Source organism: Pinus tabuliformis, chromosome 4_2 (assembly GCF_031772625.1).
Source record: "Pinus tabuliformis cultivar Carrire ecotype Pingquan chromosome 4_2, CPIR1, whole genome shotgun sequence".
Lineage (NCBI taxonomy): Eukaryota > Viridiplantae > Streptophyta > Pinopsida > Pinales > Pinaceae > Pinus > Pinus tabuliformis.
This window is the reverse complement of record NC_142304.1, coordinates 1094099-1120439: the sequence shown is the minus strand read 5'-3', so window position 1 is coordinate 1120439 and position 26341 is coordinate 1094099. Positions and strand designations below refer to the sequence as shown.

The 26341-nt window shown below is 42.1% G+C and overlaps 1 protein-coding gene across 1 annotated transcript in view; it reads right to left on the bottom strand.

Moving 5' to 3' along the window:
* Positions 1 to 25760, bottom strand: part of LOC149168084 (uncharacterized) — a 110007-nt gene extending 84247 nt beyond the window's left edge. Inside the window, exon 1 of the mRNA XM_089428112.1 lies at positions 25264 to 25760. Within this exon, the coding sequence (XP_089284238.1) occupies positions 25264 to 25611 (348 nt within the window). The 5' untranslated portion in view covers positions 25612 to 25760. The remainder of the gene's footprint in view (positions 1 to 25263) is intronic.
* Between the last annotated feature and the right edge of the window lie 581 nt (positions 25761 to 26341).

Here is a 26341-nt window from a genome sequence, read left to right as displayed (position 1 = left end):
TCCCACGTGGGTGGTCCCCACCTTCCACTAGCAATCTAATTCAGCCTTCCTTTCTCCTAAGTTCCTAAGTCAAAAATGCTTGGGTTCTTTTACTTATCAAAATTTATGCAAAATTGTGGAGAGACCAAAACCTGTTACAAATTTATTTGGGAAGGGACATGATAGTCCTCCCCTCCCAAATGTTGCTTGCCCTCAAGCAACTTCAGCGTTGGGTGCTCCAGAATGTGCTCACCCTCCCATGTGGCATCCTCATCCGGCAAGTTCTTCCTACACACCAAAAACTTCCTAATGGTCCTGCTCCTCAGCTTCCTCTCCGGGTCTCCAAAATGAGCTCAGCCTCCAAAACCAGATGGCCCTCATCATCCAGTGGGGGTAACTCTACTGTTGCTGTCACTTGTTGTCCCAACACCTTTTTGAGGCATGAGACATGGAAGATGTTGTGAATTTTGCTCCCTGAGGCAGCTCCATCTTGTAGGCCACCTCTCCAACTCGTCTGACCACCCTGTACGGCCCATAAAAATGTGGTTGTAGCTTCTCGGCCCCTTTTTGCTTCAAGGTGGACTGTTTGTATGGTTGTAACTGGAGATACACCAAATCCCCCTCCTCAAAGTGTCTCTCAGTTCGGTGCCTGTCTGCATACATCTTCTGCTGATTTTATGTTGTTACTAAGTTGTCCTTGAGAACCTTGAGGATGTCTTGGCTCTCTAGGATCCAGTCTTTGGCCTTTGGGGCCCGATTGTCTCCAAAAACAATGTCAGCAAAAGATAATGCATCATAACCATACAAGGCACGGAAAGGAGTCATATCGATGGACATGTGATGGGTGGTGTTGTAGCAATACTCACCCAAGTGCAGCCACCGAATCCAAGCCCTCTGTTGCCCAATCACGTAGTTCCTAAGGTACCCCTCCAACCATTGATTAACTCGCTCGGTCTGGCCATCTATCTAGGGGTGGTAGCTCGTGTTAGGGGTGAGCTCAGTACCAACCAAACTGAAGAACTCCTGCCATAATCCTCCCATGAACCTGTTGTCCCGGTCACTCACTATGTTCTTAGGAAGCCCATGCAACCGGAAGACCTCCCTGAAGAATAGCTCTGCAACCTGTGAAGTCGAATACCGGGTCGGGATGGCGAAAAAGTGGGCATACTTAGTCAACCGATCAACTACTACATAGATGCAATCCTTGCCCTGTACTGTGGGGAGCCTAGTGATGAAGTCCATGGAGATACTCTCCCATTTCCCCTCAGGGATGGGGAGCGGTAGCAATAATAACCCGGCGGGGTGAATCAGCTCCCCTTTGTTCCTCTGACATGCCTCACACTCCTGTACGTGCCTCAACGCGTCCCCCTTGAGGCCCTTCCATGTGAAACGCTCGCTGACTGCCATGTATGCATTTTTGAACCCTTGATGCCCTGACAATGGCGAGTCATGTGCTGCCTGGAGCACTCTCTCCCTCAACTACGAGTTGGGAACCAGAAATATGCGCCCCTTGTAGTAGATGACCTCTTCCATCACCCAGTAGCACTCATCTGCATGGGTCCCCTCCAGAATCTCGCATGCCCTCCTATCTTTGGAATACTCTACCAACAACTGGGCCTTCCAATCATGGCAAATGCTCATGAGTGAGAGGCCTACACCTTGCTGACCCATCTCTGTTGTTTGTCATTGAGGCCCTGCTGCCCCATGAAGTGACGAAGACTGTTGTGATCAGTCTTCACTCGGAATCTGTTACCCACCAAATACTACCGAAATTTGGCCAAGGCATGCATGATGGCCAGCATCTCCTTGTCATATATAGAATATGACCTCTCATGGGGTAAGAGCTTCTGACTCTCGAAAGCAATGGGGTGCCCATCCTGAGATAAAACTGCCCTGATTCCCTCCCCGAATGCATCACACACCACGGTGAATGGTTGGGAGAAGTCTGGAAGTGCCAATACTAGACAGTGGCTCATCACCTCCTTGAGGCGTTCAAAAGTTGACTATGCCCCATCGGTCCATGCGAAAGCCCCTTTCTTAGTCAAATTCGTGAGAGGAGCTGCTAACTGCGAAAACCCCTTGACAAACTTCTAGTAATACGTGCAGATGCCCAAGAAGCCCCTCAGCACTGTCACATCTCTAGGTACTGGCCAATCACGGATAGGTTGTATTTTCTCCTCATGTACCTTCACCCATTCTGCGCCAATAATATGCCCCAAGTAGAGCATCTCGGTCAGACCAAACTCACACTTGGACAACTTGGCATAGAACTGTTGTTCCTCCAAAATACGCAGCACCTCCTCCAAGTGTTGGAGATGCTCCTCCCAAGTTCTGTTGTATATCAGTATGTCATCAAAAAACACCAATACAAACCTCCTCAACTGCCTCCGGAACACATGGTTCATACATGACTGGAAGGTAGCCGGGGCATTAGTCAACCCAAAGGGCATGACCAAAAACTCGAAGTGCCCATAATGGCATCGAAAGGCTGTCTTGTCTTGGGGATGTATTGATCCCTCACCCTAATCTGATTGTACCTCGATCACCGATCTATCTTAGAGAAGTACTTGGCTCCTCTAAGCTCATCCATCAACTCATCGATGTGAGAAATGGGGTACCGGTTCTTCAATGTCTTCCTGTTGAACACCCGGTAGTCAATGCACATACGCAAGGTTCCATCCTTCTTCTTCACCAACACTACTGAAGAAGCAAAGGGACTGGAACTTGGCATGATGTGGCCAATGCCAACAGCGCTTTGATGGCTCGCTCAATCTCGTCCTTATAGGCCTTAGGGTGCATATAAGGGTAGTAATCACTGCCTGCACACCAAGCTCCAACTCGATGGTGTGCTCGAATCCCCTGTCTGGTGGCTGCCCTGGTGGAATATCTCCAAATACTACTGAGTACCTGTCTAACAAGGCCTATATGTCCGGAGGTGGTGATTGGGCTTGTCCCCCAACCTTTGAAACCCTCAGCTCTACTGCCCACACTATGTCTCCATGTTGCAGATCTGCCTCCATCCTATGCGCTGAGACTATCTGTGGTGGGTATGAATGCATGCCTCTGTGGACCACCATCTTGCCATCTGGGCCAATGAACTCCATCTCCAGCTTCTTCCAATCAATAGTAACTCATCCAAGGGAGTACGGCCACTGGACACCCATCACCACGTTGGTGTCTGACACATCAACCACAAAGAAATGGTCTATCGTGGAGTAGTTCCCCATGGTCACCGTCAAGACGGGCACATACCGAGTGCACTGCATGGTCCAGTCACTCGGCACCAAGACTAAAAAGCCCTCAAACTCTGTCGTGGTGAGGCCCCTCCTTTGAACCAACTGGGCATCTTGAAGTTGTGGGCAGCCCCACTGTCAACTAAGACTGAAACCCGCTGCCCCTATATCGTACCTCTAATCCTCAATGTCAAAAATTTGGGGACCCCTCTCTGTCGAACTCTCACCATCTCCCACACCACACTCTGGTTCCACCTCGTCCTCCTAATCACTATCTGAGAAGACCTCAATGTAGTGGGCTTTGCCAGCTGTGCACCGATGGCCCAGTGCCCAAGGCTCCCAATAAGTAAAGCACAGCTTCCTCCTCCTGAGGTCCCTCGGCGTCTCATCATCTAGCTGCCCTTGCCCATGAGCTGCTCTCTGTGGTGGTGGTCTAGTATCACTCCCCTTCTGGGGGTAGGGAGTACGTGCAAGAAAGGGTGCTCGTGACTTGGGGATGGCCCCCTGTAAATCTCTGGCACATGTAACTACTTCCTGTAGCGTGGAGGGTCTACTTGACTTCGTCAGTCCACGAAGAGGCTCGAGTAGGCCCTCTATGAAAGTGTACACCCTCCGAGCATCTGATAGGTCTGGCACCATCACTGAGACTCTCAAGAACTCCGATATGTACTGCTCTAGGTTACCTATTTGTCGGAGTTGGGTTAGCTCCCTGAAGTGAGCCTCCGAATCCCTCTGGTCAAAACACTCCACCACACTCCTAGTGAAATCCTCATATGAAGTCACATTGGAATGCCCCAAGGTAGCCAAGCCATGAAACCACCAACAGTGGGCTTCCCCTTCCAAGTGTAGCATGGCCATCTTGATGGCCTCCAGCTCCGTCATCCAGTTGGGCTGGAAATACGTGTCCATCTTCTCAACCCAGGCCCGAACAATTCACTTGGCAATGCCATCGTATGTGGGGAAGTACATTCTTCCTATAGTTCGCTGCAACTCATAGTTTTGTGTGCCCTATCCTCCATAGCCCTTGCTCTTCTCATTCTGCTTGAGCTTCCAGAAATCTCTAAAAGGGAGTGCTTCCCTGAAGTCTTCTCCCATGGACTGCCATTCCTTGAAGTGCTCTCCCATCTGTGAAGGATCTTCGACCCCTGTTGGTTCATTCTGTGCCAAAGGAACGAAAGAGGGCAGTGTAGCTCGAGTTGGCCCACTCGCTCATGGAGGTTGTGTCGCATGTAAAGGATGGTCAAATTGTTGAGAGACCCCCGAAGTCTCTCCAAATAGAAACCCCCTAGGAGTGCTTCTCTCCCGTTTCTCCGTTTTGATCTCCTCTAGCATTTCCTTCTAACCCTTTTCTAAATCATTCAGAGCCTTCAAGAGGCTATCAAAGGCCATCTCCTCCCTGCTCTTGGGCTCTCCCATGTCTTCTACTACTGCCTTTCCCCTATCCTCCGTGTCTGGAGTGATCTCCAGCTCTCTTTCTCTGCTTCGGTACCTCTGCCTCCTGTATGTAATATTCTGTCGGTCCCCTTCACTCATAGGAGAAACTCCCCACGACTGAGCCAAGATCTGGGCTCTGATACCACTATAATGTTCCTAACTAGGAAATTTAGTGATACACAAAGCAAATAGACAAATCAACATCCAGAAATGAGATACAATCAATAAACACCTCTGAAAGCACTGGAAATAGAGAACATCTAAGCCATTTTATTAAATCTTTTTGAAGCAAATACAACAGTGATGGAATGGTGCACCTGGGACTGTCTCCAACGACAAGCGTAACAAAACCTAGGTGAGAAAATGATGATCCTAGAGCTGCCCAACTGCTACTCCAGAGGTACTCTACGTTGCCCAGAAAATTGCGCTGCCCGTTGGAAAGGATGTGCTGGAAACCCTGCTTCCTATGCTGAGAAAATTTTGCAACTTCAGCTCCCGACTCCTCAACAAAAACCCACCAAAACACAGGAAGGGTTAGGCCTAGTTCAGAACCCTGAAAATCAACCTCCAAGGAACATGTCCTCCTCCTCACGTTGGCAAACTCGGTCTGTCTGGAATTGGTTGGGAAAGCCCCCCCAAATATGCCCCAAACAATTAGATGTTATCCCCTCCCTTCTTTCCACTGATCCCAGCTCCGTAGCTCTCTCCACCAACTCCCACATGAGCCCTAGAATGGCCCTCTGCGCAGTCCACAAAAGTTGTAAGTCGAGCTGGCCAAATGCAGCAATCTCCTGCTCCCAATCTCCTCACAAAGGCTAATCCTCTGTTGTACTCCAACTCTCCAAAGTTTCCCGGCAAGTGCTGCCCAGATGAACTCCCAATCACCTCTGCGTGTTTCCCTTTCTGCGTGTTCCAGAAATATGCTCTGTTGGTTCAAAGGTTGAGTGGTATGGCCACAAATCTCCTCTAGTTCTCCTCAAGGTAGCGTGAAATGCCTTCCTAGGGTGGCACTCGAAGTCCCCCGAAGGAAAGGTTGAGTCTCCCACCTGAGAAACTCGATGCTAAACAGCCAGGTAACTCAGCTAAGCAGCTTGAGCAACACAAGTAAATTTGATGTGCAAAATGAATACCTCAATTGAGGAGCTCTTCCTCCTTATATCTTCGTGGGCCTTCCTTTCCTCATGTGGGCCCCTCTCCAAGCCATTTGATTCCCCTCCAAGGCAATTCGAATTGCCCAAGTGCGTTTTCCCACGTGGGTGGTTCCCACCTTCCACTAGCAATCTAATTCAGCCTTCCTTTCTCCTAAGTTCCTAAGTCCAAAATGCTTGGGTTCTTTTACTTATCAAAATTTATGCAAAATTGTGGAGAGACCAAAACTTGTTACAAAATTTATTTGGGAAGGAGCATGACATAGGTTGTTCACCTTTAAACCTGAAACTCCATCAAATCTTGCATATTGAAGTATAAAAGTCTAAAGTTGTTGTGAAGTTGCAGCCATAGAGAGAATAGCTGCTTCTTTAGGCCTCCTTGAAGAGCGAAGTTCCTAAATCTTCATCATTTTGACTCCAGTCTTCCCAATAGCTAGGCACTGGTCCTAAATCCTTGGTGATCACATTAAGTTAACGAAATATCATTCTTTCACCTCTTTTCTTCCTCTTTTCTTCGTCCCCTAAGGATAAGGAGATTTTCTAGGGCTTTGGGGCGAAATTGTAGTAAGGAGGAATTTTAGGATTTTGTTCGAACAAGTTTCTTCATTTATGTATCCTCTAGGGATCCTCCAATTTTGAACAAATTTCGATGGTGGAATTTCAAATAAATTGATGCCCTAGCTATCACACCAAGAGGGAACCCTTGAAGCTGCTTTGACTTAGGGATTTCTTGAAGTTTTGCACTTTGTAGTTCATCATTCAAAACCTTTTCTCTTAACTATCATTGATCATTGGATGAGCCTTTACCACATTATATCTCTCAACCCTTAGTCTCTTGTAGTATTTCTCTCAAGGAGCTTTTCGTGGAAATTCACCCTAACTTCTCCCAAAACAAACACTTTAATTGAATCTTTCAATTGAATGAGTCATCCTTGCCTCACTTGGAACCCTAGTATAAACACATCAATCACAAGTGAGTGATTTTGGAAGGTTTGATCTTCAACATTCATCATTTTAATATTCCTAAGCCTGAGGTCATCCTTCATAGATCTTTCTTGGGGAGCCTTTCAGCTTTTCCTTAAGTATTTGAACCATTAATTGAGCCTCTCCTTTGAACAAGCCTAGGAAATCATGTTATACCTTGCCATTGATCTTATCATTCAAGTGATTTCCTCCATATTGAGACTCCTCCCATTGGTGAAAGTCTGTAAAGAGCAAGGGACATCGACTAAGGTGATAGTGGGTCCTTGTCCCATTGTTTTCACTTGGTCTAGTAGTAGTCCCTTTGGAACCCCTACTAGATTGTGCAGTAATATTTTTGGAGTCATTGTCAGGGACATGAGAAGTGTCTTATTTCCCTTACAACATCATTGATATATCATTCTTGGTGATTCCATTGGAAGAACGAAGCCCTAGTTCTTCATTGAACTTTAAGGTCAGTGCTTGCAGGGTAGAGAAAGCATTTCTCTAGGCATCTCTAAATTCACCCTGGCAACTCCTACATAATTTACATGTATATCTCAATAGGATGTCTTTCTTTGATGATTTTCCTACTTTGGACATCACTAGCATCCCTGGGCACCCTAATCATGTCACAGGGAGGATGGTACGTGGGGTACCCATGTTTGATGGTAATCCACTCACTGTAATTGACCATGTAGAAAAATTGACCGCACATACTTCAAGGATGCAAGTGGTCCACCAAGATGTCCTTATACTATTGTTCATGAGATCCCTCCATGGTCATAATTCATGGTTGCATAATCACAAACCTAGGAGCATCTCGTCTATTGAGGAATTCTTTGATGGCTTTCTTAGACATTTTCAAGTATGCCCTGCACTAAACATTCAAGAGGAAGCCTTCATTAAGCATCATGATGACCTTGGGAATCTAGATGATGAGCAGGAAGGAGGGTCCTCCCTAGGTCCACATGACGAAAAAGGTGATGAAGATAATTTTCAAAACATGTGTGATAGGGAGGATGAGTCTATGGAAAGTGAAGTTGAGGTTAACCCTACCTTTTCTGAGGATACTATTTTTGATAATCCACTCTTTGAAGACCTTGGAGAAGGTGATCTCGTAACCCCTTCAAACATTGATATCAGTGATTACTTACATATTGAAGAAGGGAAATGGGAGGTTCATGGGAATCGTTTTGACAAGGTCCCTATCTATGACACCGATGATGAGGATACCAATAGGACCCTTGTCTCTCTTCACAATCCTAGGGTTGTAGTTGAGTTGCATGTGGACCCTTTCCTCAACCCTTCTTGTAGCAAAGAATCATTTCTCTCGCTTGAATATGATCGTCATGAGCAACATGCTTGTTGTGTCTCCCCATGTCAGCAGTCTCCCTTTCCTGGCCCTAGGGTGGCCATAAAGCACGATATGAATGATAAGGACCATGATGAGAATGATATGCCTGAGGTTGCCAATGGCCATCCATCGGAAGTTTATGAGGAAACTTGCCTATTCCTACCCTTGCCTTTGGATCTATTGCATGAGTAACCAAAGGGGCAGTTGTTATCATATTGATTGGATGATATGTTGGTTACAATGGGCCTATGATTACACTTAGTATTTGTATGATGTAATAAGCATATTAGAGTAGGATGCATCGCATGTTGATTTTCATATTAGAACTAATATCATATTTTGTTCTCATACTAAATTAGATGCATTTAGATTGAAACCGCATTTAGAATTAGATTTTATTTCCTGTTGATTTTTATGGCCTAACAAAAGCTTGGGCGATCAAAAGAAGTCGTAAAAACATGTTGCCCTGTGTGCTTAATCTTTCATGTGCAGGTAACAATTCTACGGTCCTAAGAGATTGTTGGTGTTCTCATGACCTCCCCATTCAAGTATGTTTGTGCACTCTACTGAGAGATCATGTCCCAATTGGAGCTAGATGTTACCCACCAACTGTGGGTGACACCCACAGGAGAATTTTTTTCTCTTAGATTGTGTTCAGCCAACAGCCCCTTGCACCCCCAAATAGCTCGATGTGCCACCATCTCTGCCACCTGAGCCACCCATTATGCACACTCGCCCATCTGTCAAGATCATATGTTTGAAGGTGGGCCTTCCAACCCTGAAGCTATGGCTTTCATTATGTAGTTGGGTATTTTTGCTTACTTATTATGGACACTTTTGGGCATGGATTAGTGGGGGGATTCAGCGAAAAGAATGGGCTTCGTCTGTACTCTATCCCCTTGTCCAACTTGGTTGTTAACCTTGTATTCTAGTCTTGTGGGATCTTCTCTATTGGCTACTAGCTTTAGAAGTGGCACTACATGGGAAACCCCGATTTTGGTTGTGTGGTCCCATTTCTCGACATCACATACATCACTCCCCTCCGCTCATTATAACCCCTTTTCACATAGTTTTCATCTCAATCCACATCTGTCCATTGGGTCCACAAGGAGTTAGCCTCCCACTCCCCTTGTCCACACTTTGGGTCGGGCCTAGAACAATGCCCCAAAGCTTGAGGCAGCCAAAAAAAAAGTAAAAAGCATAATTTGGCCACCCTCAATAGGAAATGCACCATAAAATGCAAAAGATGGTCGAGACATACAAATTTAGCACATGAGCAAAAGCCAACATGAGGTCTACCCTTATCATCATCACCATCACCCTGGTTCCGAGGGCCCCTATATTGGCCCCTTGCATCACCAAGGAACCCATGATTGTCCCAACCTCTATTGGGCGATGAACTACCCAACCTTAAAGGAGGTATTCACTGTTATATCATACGCATCATGCTCTCATCCTCTGGATCCCCAAGCAATTATAAAAGAAAAATCAATAAAAGGCAAAATGCATATGAAGAAGGGTGGAAAAACAAAGGTCGAGGTAACTCATGTACCACGATTGCTCCCTCCTACATCTATACACCCAATTGTGGGCCTCCCTCTTCATAGCTACCCTTGTACCATGGCATGTGACTTGGAGCCTTCCCCTGATCACCCACTAGGTTCCATCATTATATCACATGACACCTACCATATGACAGATGTACCATGGACCTGTTACTCCCTTAAAGGTTGAAATCACTTAATAGGGTCCTTGATTAACCTCCTTGAACTTGGAGACACCTATACACTCTAAAGCCCATTATGGAAGGGCATGCCACTATGAAATGCCCACTTGGTTCCATGACTTGTAAGCTCATTTGCTCAATTACACTAATGATTGTTGTACTAGAAGGTGAGGAGATGTTGGACCTTATGCAAGATTGTAGGTGGGTTTTCATCTTAAGGTTTGGTCTCCTTATACATGGTCCAAGCCCTCCAGAGGGTCATATTGGCATTTATAGGGTGTGCATTCAGAGCCAAGGGCCTCCACTATAGCAGAGAGCAGATAGCCATGCCATGGGATCCTTCAGCACCATTCATTGCTCGCTCATGTCCCACTTATTTGATGATGATGATGCACCTGGACCACCTTGCCCAGTCGGCTACACCCTTGCACCACACACTTGGAAGTTGATCCAGGGCCTAAATGGGGTTATGTCTCACCATGGGAGACAAAGGGAGAGGTTGCATCATTGTTCCATCCCTTGCAAATGGGATACATGTTTGTTCAATTCAATTGGAGACCCATGAGGATGATTTTGTGCCCCCACAGCTAATTAGCGGCACCACAGATCATTTGCTTGGAGATCAAGGGGCAATCCCCTTCATCAGTATTTTTGGAGCCCTTCTATACATTTTGGCACATGTTGGACTTTATTTGGCCTTCCAACGACCCTCTTAGCTACTTATGTATCATTTTGGCCCTCTTGAGAGGCTAATTATTCTTATTGTGGAGCTATTTGGTGGGCTTGTCACCAAAAGGATGTTATTTTGCAAATTATTTTTATTGTAGGGATATTGTCGCATCATTAGGCATAATTAGGCCATTCGAAATCTTTGGTAGATCATATAAATATAAGAGAGGTTCATTTGATCTCTCATCATCACTTGGATTTGGGATATATCTTTCTAAAGATTTCGGACCTGCAATTTGTGGAATGATTTGGATGATTAAATGCATTTTGATGCGTGGAATATTTTCACTATCTCTCTTCAGCTTTTATTTGGCAAATTTATGGATGATACTCTTTTTGTCATGTAAGTAATCTTTTCATCCGAATTTCATAATGTTTCATGTTTAATGTATGGAATGTTATTTCATGACTTTACTTGTGCCCTAAAAACTAATGTGAATTTATGAAACACTTGTAATCTTAGTTCGTTGCATATGTTATTCATCTTGGTAAGAAGAATGAATTTTCCTAGAGGTAGGTTGTGCACCTTTTACCCTGAAACTCCATCAAATCTTGCATATCGAAGTATAAAAGTCTAAAGTTGTTGTGAAGTTGCATCCACAGAGAGCGTAGCTGCTTCTTTAGGCCTCCTTGAAGAGCAAAGTTCCTAAATCTTGATCATTTTGACTCCAATCTTCCCAATAGCCAGGCACTGGTCCTAGATCCTTGGTGATCACATTAACTTAACGAAATATCATTCTTTCACCTATTTTTTTCCTCATTTCTTCGTCCCCTAAGGATAAGGAGATTTTTTAGGGCTTCGTGTGAAATTTTAGGGAGGAGGAATTTTAGGATTCCATCCGGACAAGTTTCTTCATTTATGTCTCCTCTACGCATCCTCCAGTTTTGAACGAATTCCGACAGTGGAATTTCAAATAAATTGATGCCCTAGCTATCACACCAAGAGGGAACCCTTGGAGTTGCTTTGACGTGGGGATTTCTTGAAGGTTTGCACTTTGTACTTCATCATTCAAAACCTTTTCTCTTTACTATAGGTGATCATTGGATGAGCCTTTAACACGCTACATCTCTCAACCCTTGGTCTCTTATAGTATTTCTCTCAAAGGGCTTTACATGGAAAGTCACCCTAGCTTCTCCCAAAGTTCACACTTTAATTGAATCTTTCCATTGAATGAGCCATCCTTGCCTCACTTGGAACCCTTGTATAAACACATCAATCACAAGTAAGGGAGTTTGGAAGTTTTGATCTTAGGCATTCATCATTTTTGAATATTCTTAAGCCTGAGGTCATCCTTCATAGGTCTTTCTTGGGGAGCCTTTTAGTGTTTTTTTAAGTATTTGAACCACTAATTGAGCCTCTCCGTTGAGTGGGCCTAGGAAATCACATTATACCTTGTCATTGATCCTATCATTCAAGTGATTTCCTCCATACTGGAACTCCACCCATCGGTGAAAGTCTGTAAAGAGCGGGGGACATCGATTGAGGTGACAGTGGGTCCTTGTCCCACTGTTGTCACTTGGTCTAGTAGTAGTCCCTTTGGAACCCCTCCTAACCCCTACTAGATTGTGTAGTAATAGTACCCAGTTGAATAACCCTTTGCTCCAACAATTGCTACATTTGCTTCTAAACAAATTGTCTATATAGCCCAGTATGTGACAATGGGGAGTCGAGCAATAATAGTAATCTGTGTTCCACTTCCCTATTGGGTGGTAGCTCTTTAGGCTGCTGGAACACTCCTCTATATGCCTATAGAAACTCTTCCAACTAATGTTTCTGTTATTAGTACACCCCTACAAGGATGTCTTACTCTTACTAATTCATCATCTGACTAATTCTCTCTTAAGAGAATCATATTTCTTGCTGGAACTAATCAACTTCTTGGCTTGATTGGCACTTACCAATGAAACTTTGACTTGCCTTTCTATGCATTGATGATGTAGGATTATTTCCCATCCTTGATCAGGTAGTATTGGTTTGCTCCCCGCATGAAGATCGCATCCCTCATATACAAGTAGGGGCTTCAAAACACTACTCAAAATACCTTAAGGGGTACTACACCCAATTCCATTTCATCAATATAATCAACACTTACAGAAAAATTAATCGTACACCATTGCATTACCTTGATCTCTCCATCCTTGTTTACCCATCCCAATGGATAAGGACTAGGATGATCGTGAAACTCTAGTCCAAGCTCGCTAACCACATTTGTTGCTATGAGATTGGCCTATGAACTGATTTATGAGATTAGCCTATGAACTGATGTCAAACAAAATGTCTATCTTAGTCTTTTTGAACTGGATCTTGATTTGGAAGAGTTCGGTCATCTCCTTCTCTTCTTGGTAATGAAGGCTACTCGGATTCACCTCCTTCTGCATTGATGTACAAACAATCTTCTCATCCACATCAAAGTTGCCTTTGCTCTGATTGCTTGACTTTGTGGCTTGAAGATTCTTTTCTTTGCATCCTTCTTGCGGTTCATTGGGTTTAGCTTTGGATGTAGTTTCCAATACATTTCCTCAATGTGACCATCAATCTTATAATGGTTACAATGTTTGCTAGGATCCTTGCACTAATGCATAGTGGCTATCATCTTCTTATCCTTCCCCCTTTTCCATTTCTTCTTATGCTCCTGGGAAGCTTCCTAGTGCTCTTTCTACTTGGAACCACTTATCTACCCTTTCTTGTAGCCTGCGGCTTCCCAGATACTATGCCCCTACACATGCCTCATCCATTGTCCTTGGCTTGAAAAGCATCATTTGCTTTCATAGATGGCTATGTAGACCACTCAAATGTTTGAGAAGTACATCCGGGTTCTTGGGATAGATACCCAACATGATGGCCATCTTTCTTAACTCAATGCCACCGAATCCGATGGTCCTCTACATACTCAATATGGTAGAATTGGGACTTAATCAGGGTTTTGAAGTCCTCCCACATAGTTACTAGTGAATAACCCTCTAGCCTAAGTGTTTCCATATGCCTTTCCCACTAGGTTAAAGCATGTCCCTCTAACTTCCGTCTTGTAAATGACATCTTTTATTCTTCGTATAAATGGTGAACATTGAAATAAACTTCTAGTTGTTGCAACCAATAACTTAGTTATAATGCATTGAGCTCACTTTGGTATGGCTTTATTTCCACTTTCGCTTCCTCTTGAATAGGGACTATCAAGGGTTAACAACACTCAAGCTTCGTTGCTCTTTCTCAAGTTCTTTTCTCGACTCCTTTTTTGGGTCTTCGTTATCTCCCAGTTTCCACTTTGATCTAATCCCTAAGTTGGAACCTTCAACTTCTCTGAACGGTCCAAACTTGCTTGTTAAAGCCACCATGACGAGGTTCATATTACGATTGATGTCAGCAACTTGTGCTTCTAACCACGTAAATCTCTCTTACGCTAGATCTAGATGATTATTATGAACAAACTCATCAGCCATGGCTGGGGTTTTGTGACTTTCTTCTTAAATCAATTCCTGGATTCCTACATCTTCCCACAAAATGCCCCAAAAAAAATTGATTTGATACCAATATGATATGTAAACTGATATAGATATTCCACTAGAACAATTTATCATAGTAGATCTAAGAAAATACTGAAACCTTTACTGTGAAGGTTAATTTCCTTTAGATCTCAAATTCTTTAATTATTGATTTTTATACTCAAATGTATGAAATAGCTTAAATGTGAAAAAACAGAGAACATAAATATACACACACACACACACCATCCACAAATAAACACGAGATTTACCTTAGGAAACCCATACAAGGGAAAACCTAGGTAGAAGGTGAGGCCACTCTACTCTCTTTTCTCCAATATGAAAATATGCAAATACAAAGAAAGAGATACTCTCTATGAAGTTATCTAAGACTTGTGGCATGTAAGGCTGCTACAGAATCTTATCCCCCTCTGTTCTACTCTCTAACTTTCCACTTCTAAATGATTGTTAAATTTAGATAACAATGGTATGTTCTATGCTTAGCACAATTTACTTCAATGTTCCTTTAGCAGCCCAATGACAATTTCTAATTATTTCCAGTAGCAATCACATTAACTTAATCACATTGATAGTAAATGCAAATAGAACATAAATACATATGCAAAAAACAAGAAAAGACAAGAGGACACCAGATTTGGCGGATGCCAGGGAAAAACCCCAATGTGGGGAAAACCCTTTGATCAAATCTTCTTACTATTATTCAATAGTTCAGTAGAGAGAGAGTACAAAAATCAATTTCACTTGCCCAATACACTGTCTAATCAGCGCTGTACAATTCTGCAGTCAACTGCAGTCAATTTTAGCCCTAACCAGAAAGTCAACACTAGTCAAAACAGCAACAACACTTCACCAATGCAGCTCGGTCCTCCTTGGTCAAACTCGGCCTAAAGAGGATGTCAAACGCAGCCCAAAACAACTCGATCAAACCCAGTCAAAGGAGAGAGAAAATCTGCTGTGATTTTCTGCGGTCAAGAGAAAAGTCAAGCTGAAGTCAACACTAGTCAAACTGTCCCAAACACCTCGATTTTTGTGCCAATAAATGCAGCCTCAAGAGAGCGGAAATCTTCCCCTGAAAACATAGTCAAACTTGGTCAATAAAGCCTTGGTCAACGTTGTATTGAAACTCTGAAATTCGGCCTGCAATCTAACCCAGAATTCATCCTTCATCCACACGTGTGAGAGAGAGAGAGATGATCACCAAGTTGTACGAACCAATCTATTTTGGAGAGAGAAGAAATGAAGAGTGAGTGATGTCTAAATGAGGGGAGAGGTCACTCCTATTTATACAATTTGTTGAGGGTGAAAGGACACGTCTATTGGGCTTCTTCAGCCTACATTAAGCTAAGGCCGACCTTAACAATTTGTGCATGAGAGAAAATAAATTCAAAATTCCACTTCTACTTGTCCGAATGAAATGATCTTTATATCAAATTTGGACCTCTCGAAAAGAGGAATCCAATGCAATAATCATCTCCATCACATGAGTTGTCCCAAAGGTGGAATTTGGCCCTAGTTTCCAATTTCAACACTTCCTCTCAACTAAGGAGAATTCCACCTGTCAATCCATTTGTCATCATCATGCCATCCTGTCATCATATACCATCTTTGTCATCACTGCTATGCTCTTCTTTGTTGAACCATGAAGTAATAATGAAGAAGAAGTGATCGAGAGTGAGTCACAAGACCTTATCACTCTCCACTGACAAAAGTCAATCCTTGATCCCAGATCAAGTTGTTGAACACCATGCATCCTAAACATAGAGAGTAAGGCAGTACATGATGCGTCCATCGGTAGTGCTATGGTCCCTAACCACTTTTCCCAACTCATTGGCCAGATGAGAGGTACTTTCCATGAGTCCCAGACTCCATGGGTAGGAAGTATGCTAAGGAATCAGCAAGAGAAGGTGAACCACTCATCCTGCTCATATGCCATAGGAGAAGGTGAACCACTCATCCTATGCATATGTCAATTGTAGGGGAAGGTGAACCACTCACCCTAAACACATGTCAACCATCATGGGGTATCACAAGGTAAGGTGAACCGCTCACCCTGTACATAGCGCACCACTAGGGGAAGGTGAACCACTCACCCTATGGTCGCTCATAGCTCCAAGAAGTACCCCAAGCCCCCAGGAGCTCCCAGAGCCCTGTGTACAACTCATACGGGACCCTCATAGGAGGGTCTTTCAAGGACTCCAAGTCTCTCTTGTAAGGTTAAGAATTTGACCTTCCCCAAAGGCTTCATGAGAATGTCTGCAACCTGCTCATCCATCCTGATGTGTTGGAGCCTTATTGCTCCCCGTTGTACCATATCCTGGATAAAGTGGTATCTGATATCAATGTGCTTGGAGCGGTTGTGGAACACGAATTCTCTGAAAGGAAAATCCCACTCTAGTTGTCGCAGAAGATCACGGTGGTATCTAGCACGTGCTCAAATAGCTCACTAAAGAGCTTTCTCAACCAAACAGCTTCACAAAAAACCATACTCGCAGCAATGTATTCGGCCTCGGCGGTTCTTAAAGCAACCGATTTCTGTTAACTACTCATCCAAGACACTGAAGTAGACCCCAAAGAGAAGCAGCATCCAAACGTGCTCTTACGATCCACCACAGTGCCAACACAGTCAGCATCTATATATCCATATAGCCTCAAATTCCCGGCAGTGTATCTTAGTCCATAGTGGATTGTGCCCTGGAGATATCTCAAGAGATTCTTAGCAGCAATCCAATGAATGTGATGAGGCTCGACCATAAATTGACTCAATGTGTTCACAACAAAGCATATGTCAGGACGGGAGTTTACCAAGAATATCAAGGCCCCCACAAGTTGACGATACTCGGAAGAGTTTGCTAATCTGGGCCTAGTAGCACTTCCACATAACTTCCTGAAGTTGAGTTCCATTGGAGTAGACACGGACTTGCAATCCACCATCCCACATCTCTCAAGTAGCTTCACAATGTATTTTCCTTGAGAAAGGAAAATCACACCTGGCTTTTGCCAGACCTCCAGCCTTAGGAAATAGTGCATTAGTCCTAGACCCTTCATCTCAAATTTGGAAGCCAACTCCCTCTTGCATTGAAGAATGAGAGGGTCATCACCTGTCAGAAAGAGATCATCCACATAAAGGACCAGAATGAGAGGCCTATCCTTTTCAACCTTAAAGTATAGGTTCGGGTCAGCTTCACTCCTTGTAAATTCCAGCTTCATAAGATAGTTATTTATCCTCTCATACCAAGCCCTGGGGGCTTGCTTCAACCCATAGAGGGCTTTCTTCAACCTGCATACATGTGTCTTACAATCTTGAACTTCCAATCCCTCGGGTTGTTCTACATAGACTTCCTCCTTAAGTGAGCCATGCAAGAAAGCAGTTTTGACATCCATTTGGTGTAGGCTCCATCCTTGCAAGGCAACAAGGGCTATGATCGAACAGATGGTGGTATATCGAGCAACCGGTGCAAATATCTCATCGTAGTCTACTCCTTCCTTTTGAGAGAAGCCTTGAGCAATGAATCTGGCCTTGAACTTTTCAACACTCCCATCAGCTCCATGTTTGATTTTGTAAAGCCATTTTGAAGTGACCACTGACTTGTCCTTGGGTCTAGGAACCACATCCCAGACATCATTCTTCATGATCGACTCATATTCCTCATTCATCGCATCCTTCCAGACTTGGTGTTTCACGGCTTCTTCGAATGTACATGGCTTAGATTGTACAATGGTACTCATGGCAGCTAAGTACCCTTGGTACCTGTTCGGCTTCTTGCTTTCACGAAATGTTCCCCTTGGTGCAACATGTCTCTTGGCATCTTCAAGAGTATCCTTGAGCCACAAAGGTATTTTTCTTGAAGTAGAGGGCTCACTAGGAGGTGGATCAATGGGATCCATCAGACCTTCAACATCGGGCATCGGATTATCCATCGGAGATTCATCATTATCATCATTGTCCTTCCTAGGGATGGGAATATCTCAGACTTTCCTAAGAGCGGAATCTTCATGGAAAGTGACATCATAACTTATTTCCACTTCTCTTTGAGTAGACACATAGATTCTATATGCCTTCGAAGTTTCACTGTAGCCCACAAACGTTCCTTTCTTCCCATATGCATCTAGCTTGTTTTTTTTCTCTTTCGGCACATGAAAATACACGAGACAACCAAATATTCTAAAATGAGAAACATCAGGTTTCTTATCGGTGAAAATTTCTTCGAGTGCCTTGAAATCCAATGCTTGATGCAGGCATCTATTTTGAACACACACAACGGTGTTGGCAGCGTCTCCCCATAAGAACTTCGGTAGACCTTGGTCATGAAGCATGGCATGGGTGGCTTCTATGATAATTCGATTCTTCCTTTCAGCAACACCATTTTGTTCAGGAGTATATGCAGTAGTGGTCTCCCTCTTAATGCCAGCTTCTCTACAATAGTCATTGAACTCATTTGACTTGTATTCGGTTCCATTATCGGTCATCAATATTTTGATCTTTTTCCCTGTTTGATTCTCAACCAAGGCTTTGAAAGAGCGGAACCATTTGAACACTTCATCCTTCTTCTTTAAGAAATAGATCCATGTTTTGCGAGAGAAGTCATCCACAAAAATTGCACAGTACAAATATCCACCCAAAGATGTTACAGGCAACATACCTGATAGATCATAATGAATCAATTGAAAAATATCGGTAGTTTGACTTTCACTTGAAGGGAATGATCCCCTTGTATGTTTTCCAACTGCAGAACCCTGACATACTCCTTCATGATCTAAGTTGAATTCGGGCATACCTGTGACCATCTTCCTTACATCAGGTAAGGCTTTGTAATGAATGTGAGAAAATATTTGGTGCCATAATTCAGATTGAAGAGAAGTATCGCAAGTCATTGCTCCCAACAGACTTCCTCCAACCTAATAGAGACCTTCAACCCTAAATCCAAGAGTAAATGCATCTTTCGGGTTCCCTTGCCAAACACAAACCTACGAATGTCACCTTGAAACCTTTATCTTCCATCGCAGAAATAGAGACCAGGTTCTTTTTCAAATCAGGTACATACAACACTTCTTGTAAATGAAGGGTTTGACCTTGATTTAAGTGAAGAGTAACAATCCCAATTCCTTTCACAGGATAAGTGGCATTATCCCCAATTATAATCTCCATATTAGTCTTCTTTTCAATCAAGTTTGAGAGGGCCTCTTTGTACCCAGTGAAGTGCCTTGAGGCACCACTATCAATCAACCAATGATCCAATGTATCCGAAAGAGAGGCTGTGGTGAGGGCAAAAATAAGATAAAAGTCTTTTTGTTTTTCTACAACATTAACTTCTTCATACTTGGAGTTTCTCGACTTCTTGGGAAGACGACCATTTCCATATCGAGTAGCATGAGCATTCCTCTTTCCTTTGTTGTTGAACCTGGTGTTCCTTTGATTTCCATTGCTTTCGTAGTTGTTGTTATTGTTATCATCATCTCTTGGTGTATCCTTCTTGTGAGGACACTCTCTAGCAAAGTGGCCAAACCTGTTGCAATTGAAGCATCTTCCTTTTCTTCCTTCTTTGAATCTTGGCTTGAACCCTTGACCTTGTCTTCTTGGACCAGCATTGTTCTTCATTTTAGCATGAGTGGAGAAGGCGATAGGATTGTTTCCATTTGAGGGCTTGTCTCTTTCCATCATCCTTATTTCTTCTTGAGTGCATCTAGCCAATAATTCATCAAATCCCGAAATCCTGTCATTGTTGAGAATTGTAGTGTTAAACACATCCCATTCTCTTGTAAGGTCTCCAAGAACAATAAGAGTGAGCTCCCTATCACCAACAACTTCTCCAATAGATTGGAGATCATTCTTGATTTCGGTAATCCTCATGAAGTAGGATTGAATAGATTCTCCTTTATCCATCTTGATGTCTTTCAACTTGTTCTTGAGAAAGAGAACTTGATTTGCATTATTTACTTTGAACATCCCAATCGACTTGCCAAACATCTCCTTAAATGTTTTCAAATCAGAAATATAGGCAACCAAAGGCTTGTGAATAGAATCAACAATAATTTTCTTAGCTTTAACCTCACCTTTCTTGTACTTTGTTTGTGCAGTAGCGGATGCATTTGAAGGAGGCTCCACTACTCTTCCTTTGACATAGTCCATGGCATCATTTTCTTCCAAAGTCAAATCTAGAGACATCTTCCATGCATGATAGTCAAATTTGTCCTTAAGCTTGTCCTTAGATTTGAAGTAAGATGTAGTCGTCATTGGGACTAGTTCCAAGTTCTTGTCCAACAACTTCCCTTAGTGATTGCTTTTCCTCACTCTTGCTTGGGCTTTGTCTTCACCTGAGCTCCGATCCCATGTTAAATTTAGATAACAACGATATGTTCTATGCTTAGCACAATTTACTTCAATGTTCCTTTAGCAATCCAATGACAATTTCCAATTATTTCCAGTAGCAATCACATTGATGGTAAATGTAGATAGAACAAAAAAACTTATGCAGAAAACAAGCCAAGACAACAAGACACCAGATTTGGTGGATACCAAGGAAAAACACCAATGTGGAGAAAACCCTTTGATCAAATCTTCTTATTATTATTCAATAGTTCAGCAGAGAGAGAGTACAAAAATCAATATCACTTGCCCAATACACTGTCAAATCAGCCCTGTAAAAATTCTGCAGTCAATTTCAGCCCCAATGTTACTTGGGAGCGGGAGCGGGAGCGAAAACGGGAGCAGGAGCGACCATTTTCAGAAGCTCCCGGTTTGGGAGCGAATCCCGGAGCGATTTTTTAAAAATATATATATTTTTTAATTTTTTATACATATATGTCAACAAAAACATGTAGAATGATGAATTAGATATAAAAAAACATAAAAAAGCATAGATTGAACCATATAACAACAATCATCTAGAAGTTATAATCTTCATCAACCACGTCCGCAAGTTAGTAACATAGTAACATACAACATATTGAGTCTCATGATTCATCAATCTTAAAGTTTCAAGCTTTCAAAATTCAATATATAACATTTATCATCATTGATCACCAAAGTTGTACTTGTAAGCTAAGTGTAACCATTACAACAAATAATATCTAACATGAAATGAAACGTTATAAAATGAAATGAAATGAAACAGCTTTCAACTTTCATGAAGCATCATATTCATAATTCATTACTAATGAGTTATAATTGCTAACTTCAAACTTAAATTGTCATATATTGTTTAAAAAAATTTCATAATAAATATGAAAGAGTCAATAGTTATAAAAGCTACTAGAAACTAGAAAAGAGAAGTAAATCTATTATCTATTTCTTATGCTTGGGCCTCTTGCCACCACGAGAAATGTCTAATTTTTAAGTCTTGTTGCAAAATCAGGATCTTTGTCATTAATATCACCCTCCAAGCATTAATATCCAGAGGTATCTTTGTCATTACCTTTGTATCTGTATAGGGATCTTTGTCATTAATATCACCCTCTAAGCATTAACATAAGATAGAAAAAACATAGCATGTCAAGTCAAGATTTTGTTTGAGTGATGCGTACATTTTTAGAAGGGTCATGATAGAGGAGTTCGACAACCAATGTCACTAACATCAAGGTACATAGAGGGATTGGTACTCTTGATTAAATACGAGTTCCATACCCTAATACATGACAAAATTCAATGGAAACATTGCAATCCCCCAATCCTGAAATCCTGAAAAACTGATAAGTCTGCTGGATTTTGAATGAAATCTAAAATTCTACTTTCTCCATATGAAATCCAATGAGGACGAAACCACTCTCAAACATCCTGAGTCATTTCATGGTAATGTTAAAAATTTAAGTAAAAGGATGAAAATGAAAATTAAAGAAAATGTCACTTTTACTGTAAGAATTTAACATTGCCATGAATAGCATATCAATAATAGGGCCTAGACTTGATCATTAAGCTGCCCCACTCAAAAACTATTTGTTTCTTTCAAAAAAAATTGCATTTCGAACATTACTACAAAAAAAAATGCAAAAAAGGCAAAATGCTCCCGAAAAGGCAGGGAGCGAAATTTTTTTTAGGGAGCGCGCTCCCGACCCACTCCTGAGTCGCTCCCGCCCGGAGCGCGTATTGGGAGCAGGAGTGAGGGGGGGGGGGGGGGGCGCTCCCCCGCAACTATGTTTAGCCCTAACCAGAAAGTCAACGTTGGTCAAAACAGCAACAACACATCACCAATGCAGCTCAGTCCTCCTTGGTCAAACTCGGCTTGAAGAGGAGGTCAAACACAGCCCAAAACAGCTTGGTCAAACCCAGTCAAAGGAGAGAGAAAATCTGCTGTCATTTTCTGCAGTCAAAACAGAAGTCAACGTTGGTCAAACTGTCCCAAACACCTCGATCTCTGTGCCAATAAATGCGGCCTCAAGAGAATGAAAATCTGACCCTAAAAACACAGTCAAACTTGGTCAATAAAGCCTTGGCCAACGTTGTATTGAAACTCTGAAATCCGGCCTGCAATCTGACCCAGAATTCATCCTTCATCGACACGTGTGAGAGAGAGAGAGAGATGATTACCAAGTTGTACGAACCAATCTGTTTTGGAGAGAGAAAAAATGAAGAGTGAGTGATGTCCAAATGAGGAGAGAGGTCACTCCTATTGATACAATTCGTTGAGGGTGAAAGGACACATCTATTGGGCTTCTTGAGCCTACATTAAGCTGAGGCTGACCTTAACAATTTGTGCATGAGAGAGAACAAATTCAAAATACCACTTCTGTTTGTCCAAATGAGATGATCTTTATATCAAATTTGGACCTCTCGAAAAGAGGAATCCAATGCAATAATCATCTCCATCATATGAGCTGTCCCAAAGGTGGAATTTGGCCCTAGTTGCCAATTTTAACAATGCTCTACTCAACTATGGAACAAACACAATGACATAGAATGGAACCCCTTCTCTTCCTAGTGGCCTAGTTTTCAACATTATCCAATAGCCATCTAGGGGTATGGTTTTGACTTCCTCAACCCTCAATTATAGTTATGATTTTGGACCTTATATAATCTTCTTAAAAGTCCACACGTGAGTAGCCCCATGTGTGAGTAACGGAGGTTAGAGTGGCATCCTCATGTATCATGGTGGTCAACACGGTAGGTCAACTTGCAAGAGGCGTAACTTTTGCATACGAGCTCTGATTGACACAATTCTTGCACCATTGGAAAGGTCTTTGAGTAGATCAGCATCAAAAGGTCTCAACCAAAGTTGGGAGAGTTTTCACCCCAAAAAATGTCATTTCATGCCTAAAAAATGGCTCTGGATGGTTTAAAAGCCCCAATTTCCAAACCAATACCTACTGCTAAAATGACCCCGCAAGCTGAGTCCAATTTTTTCCACTCTAAAAGAATCGAGATAGATGACAAATAATATAATGATCCAATCCAAATCACAATAGCAAAAAATTCAGACGAGCAATAGAAGCAGAACCATTTGAATAGATATATATTCCAAAACAAGTGTCATTTGCATAGCCTCAATGAGAGTGATAGTTTGTTTCATATTCCCTGTCATCTAGTTATTAATGTGACTTATTAATTTTGAATCATGGTAAAATTTTAGGGGGCTTTTGTTGCCATGGTTAGGAGGGAAACATTTCTGCAACATATACCCATTCCTGGTTTGCTTGATTCGAATGAAAAGGAAATCCTTGAGAGGAAAATTATCATCATTGTAACATAATGGAAAGTACTTTTCAGATTGGGAAACAATTTACAGGAAAAAGCAGCTAAATAGCAAATGTTTACTCTCCCAAACTATCTTGCTTGCATACTCATTATAAGCCATGGTGCATAACCTTCAAATAGATACAACAGAGTAGTCAGCAACTCAGCACCTATTTTATGCACTATGTATATCATGAAATAGACCAACCTTAAATCAATCGAATAGAGAACCGCTAATTTTGTCGAAGTCTGAATACCAACCATTTCAGTGTCAATATAACTATATAACTGTACTGCCAGTATTTGATCCATATCGTAGAGAATGAGCTTTGAATTCCTTCCAATGGAGAAGAGGCAGTGGGGGTGCGACTGGCCTCCCCAGCCAAGAATTACAAGTTCCCTGTGCTTGCACTTGCAATTTTGGAGGAAAGACCACCAGAGCCAGCCATTAATGCCTAGAAGCCAATCATCAGAAACCTTAGAGCTTGATGTTACTGGTCGGGGGCCAACCCCCAAAGACATCGATGATCTGTTGCCCACTGCGTGGCCTCTCCCTACAGCTGTCTGGTAATTTGTGTTGTGTTTACTCTCCGGCCTTGGGACATTTGTTTTTGATGTGTTTTGGACATTTTAGGAACTGTTATGCTATATGTAACCCCAAGGGGACACTATTACTATCAGGTTAATGAGCGTTTTTGTTTTATAACCCACCCTCTTAGCTAGTGCTTGTGGCGGCTGCATTGTAGCCAATTTTTTCCTGTATTAAGTGCATATGTCAATCTTGGAAGCATTTTATCAAAAGTTCATCCCTAAAGGATTCTGTGGACAGAGGGTTATATCCGATGATGATGAAAATTTTATTATATTGTACTTCACTGAGCTCATCTTTTTTATAGGTTTTTTTCTTTGCGATTGCTGTCTTCTTAGATTATTGGACAAACTTACAACAGACTGAACATACAACTGACCATTCGGATTGGCAGTAGTCTAAGAAGAAAACCTTTTGGCCTTTTTCCGGGTAAGTTTTCAAGTTGATTTTGCCCAAATTCCGGTTAGAAATTAGAAAATCATATTTTTAGTTGTATAATCTGAAGTACCCAGAGTTTTCTAGGCCCTGAATCCATGGTTAGACTGCGCATTCGGATTGATGAATATGCCCATACTTTTGAAACAAACAAAACACAGCAACTTCATACCATCCTGTTAAAATGGAATTTACATAGATACCTATCAGAAATTAATAACTTCCGCATCCCCTCAGTTTTCGAGTAAAAAAATTAATTATATATATGTGTATTTGATTATATTATTGTGCAATGTGGTTGTGTATTTGGTTTATTATTTTGCATTTAGTTGGTTTCATGCTATTATGTATACAGAAGAGTTTCCTAAGTATGTCATTAAAAAAAAGGAGTGAATGTAAATAAACATCTTATAAATTTACAAAAATAAATTATCTAATGTAAATTAAAAATAATAAAAGGCATGAAAGAACCAAAAAAGAAAGAAAGAATCGAGTAGAAAGCACTCACAGCCGAAGCATGGCCCCCGGCTCCGAGAGTGCAATCCACAAATGAACGCAATTGACGCCCCTGGAAAACCTCCAACACCTCCTGGAGCAATACTGGAACGTGGCCGTCGTCATACTGCTCTTTCTGGATTTCTTCAAAATCCTCGTCTGCTAAACCAGTTTTTGAATGATTTCTGTTGGAGAATATTTTCATGGATAAATTAGGAGTTCGCGGACATGAAAATAGCGATAGTTTCATCAAATTTCGACTTATAAACTGTAAATTTCGAGGGCCTAAGGATGCTCCGCAAATGGATGGGAGTTTGAATAGGGCCATTGAAGACAGCCAGTGATAAGAAATGCATTGCATTTTGTGTTTAGGCAGACTTTAATGTTCTGCGTGATTTTTGCGTCAGGTTTGTAGGGTTTATGGTTTAAAAGTGAGCTTTGCACGTAGTGGAAAGTGTTCGAAGTACACTATGGTTGGGTAGCAGAGCTCCCCCTCAACCATGTATTTCGACCTTATATTTAGAATTATGGAAAGGGATAAAACAATTGAGGGCAAAAATTTTGTTTTTATTTTTTTAAATATTCGAATTATTATAAATTTATTTTAGTGTTTTTAGAATTATCATTAAAAAAAAAAATTGGGTACATAGGTGGAACCTAGGGTCAGCCTTTTTGTTTATTGACCGATCTACCCAGAATGGGATACTTATAACTTGGATTGTGTGTGGTATTTAGGTATTTTTTTTGGGTAAATAGGTGGAACCTAGGTCAATCTGCTTGTTTATTGGTTGGAAGATGACCAATCTACTCATAATGGGATGCTTATCATCGGGATTGTGGGAGGTGTGAGGCTTTGGTCAAGCCTCGACACCCCTTGGGAAGTTTAATTCTTTGCAGTGGCTTTCACTCCTCAACCCCTCCCCATGAGGTTTGAACGTGTGACATGGTAGGGACTAAACCCCACCCAAACCAACTGGTCTACATCTCATAGGTAAATCATCATAAATTTACTTTAGTGTTTTTTAAGTGATATCGTATACAAGACTATTGCAAATATGTTGGAGATTCTCCTTTGGAGGTTTATATGGGAA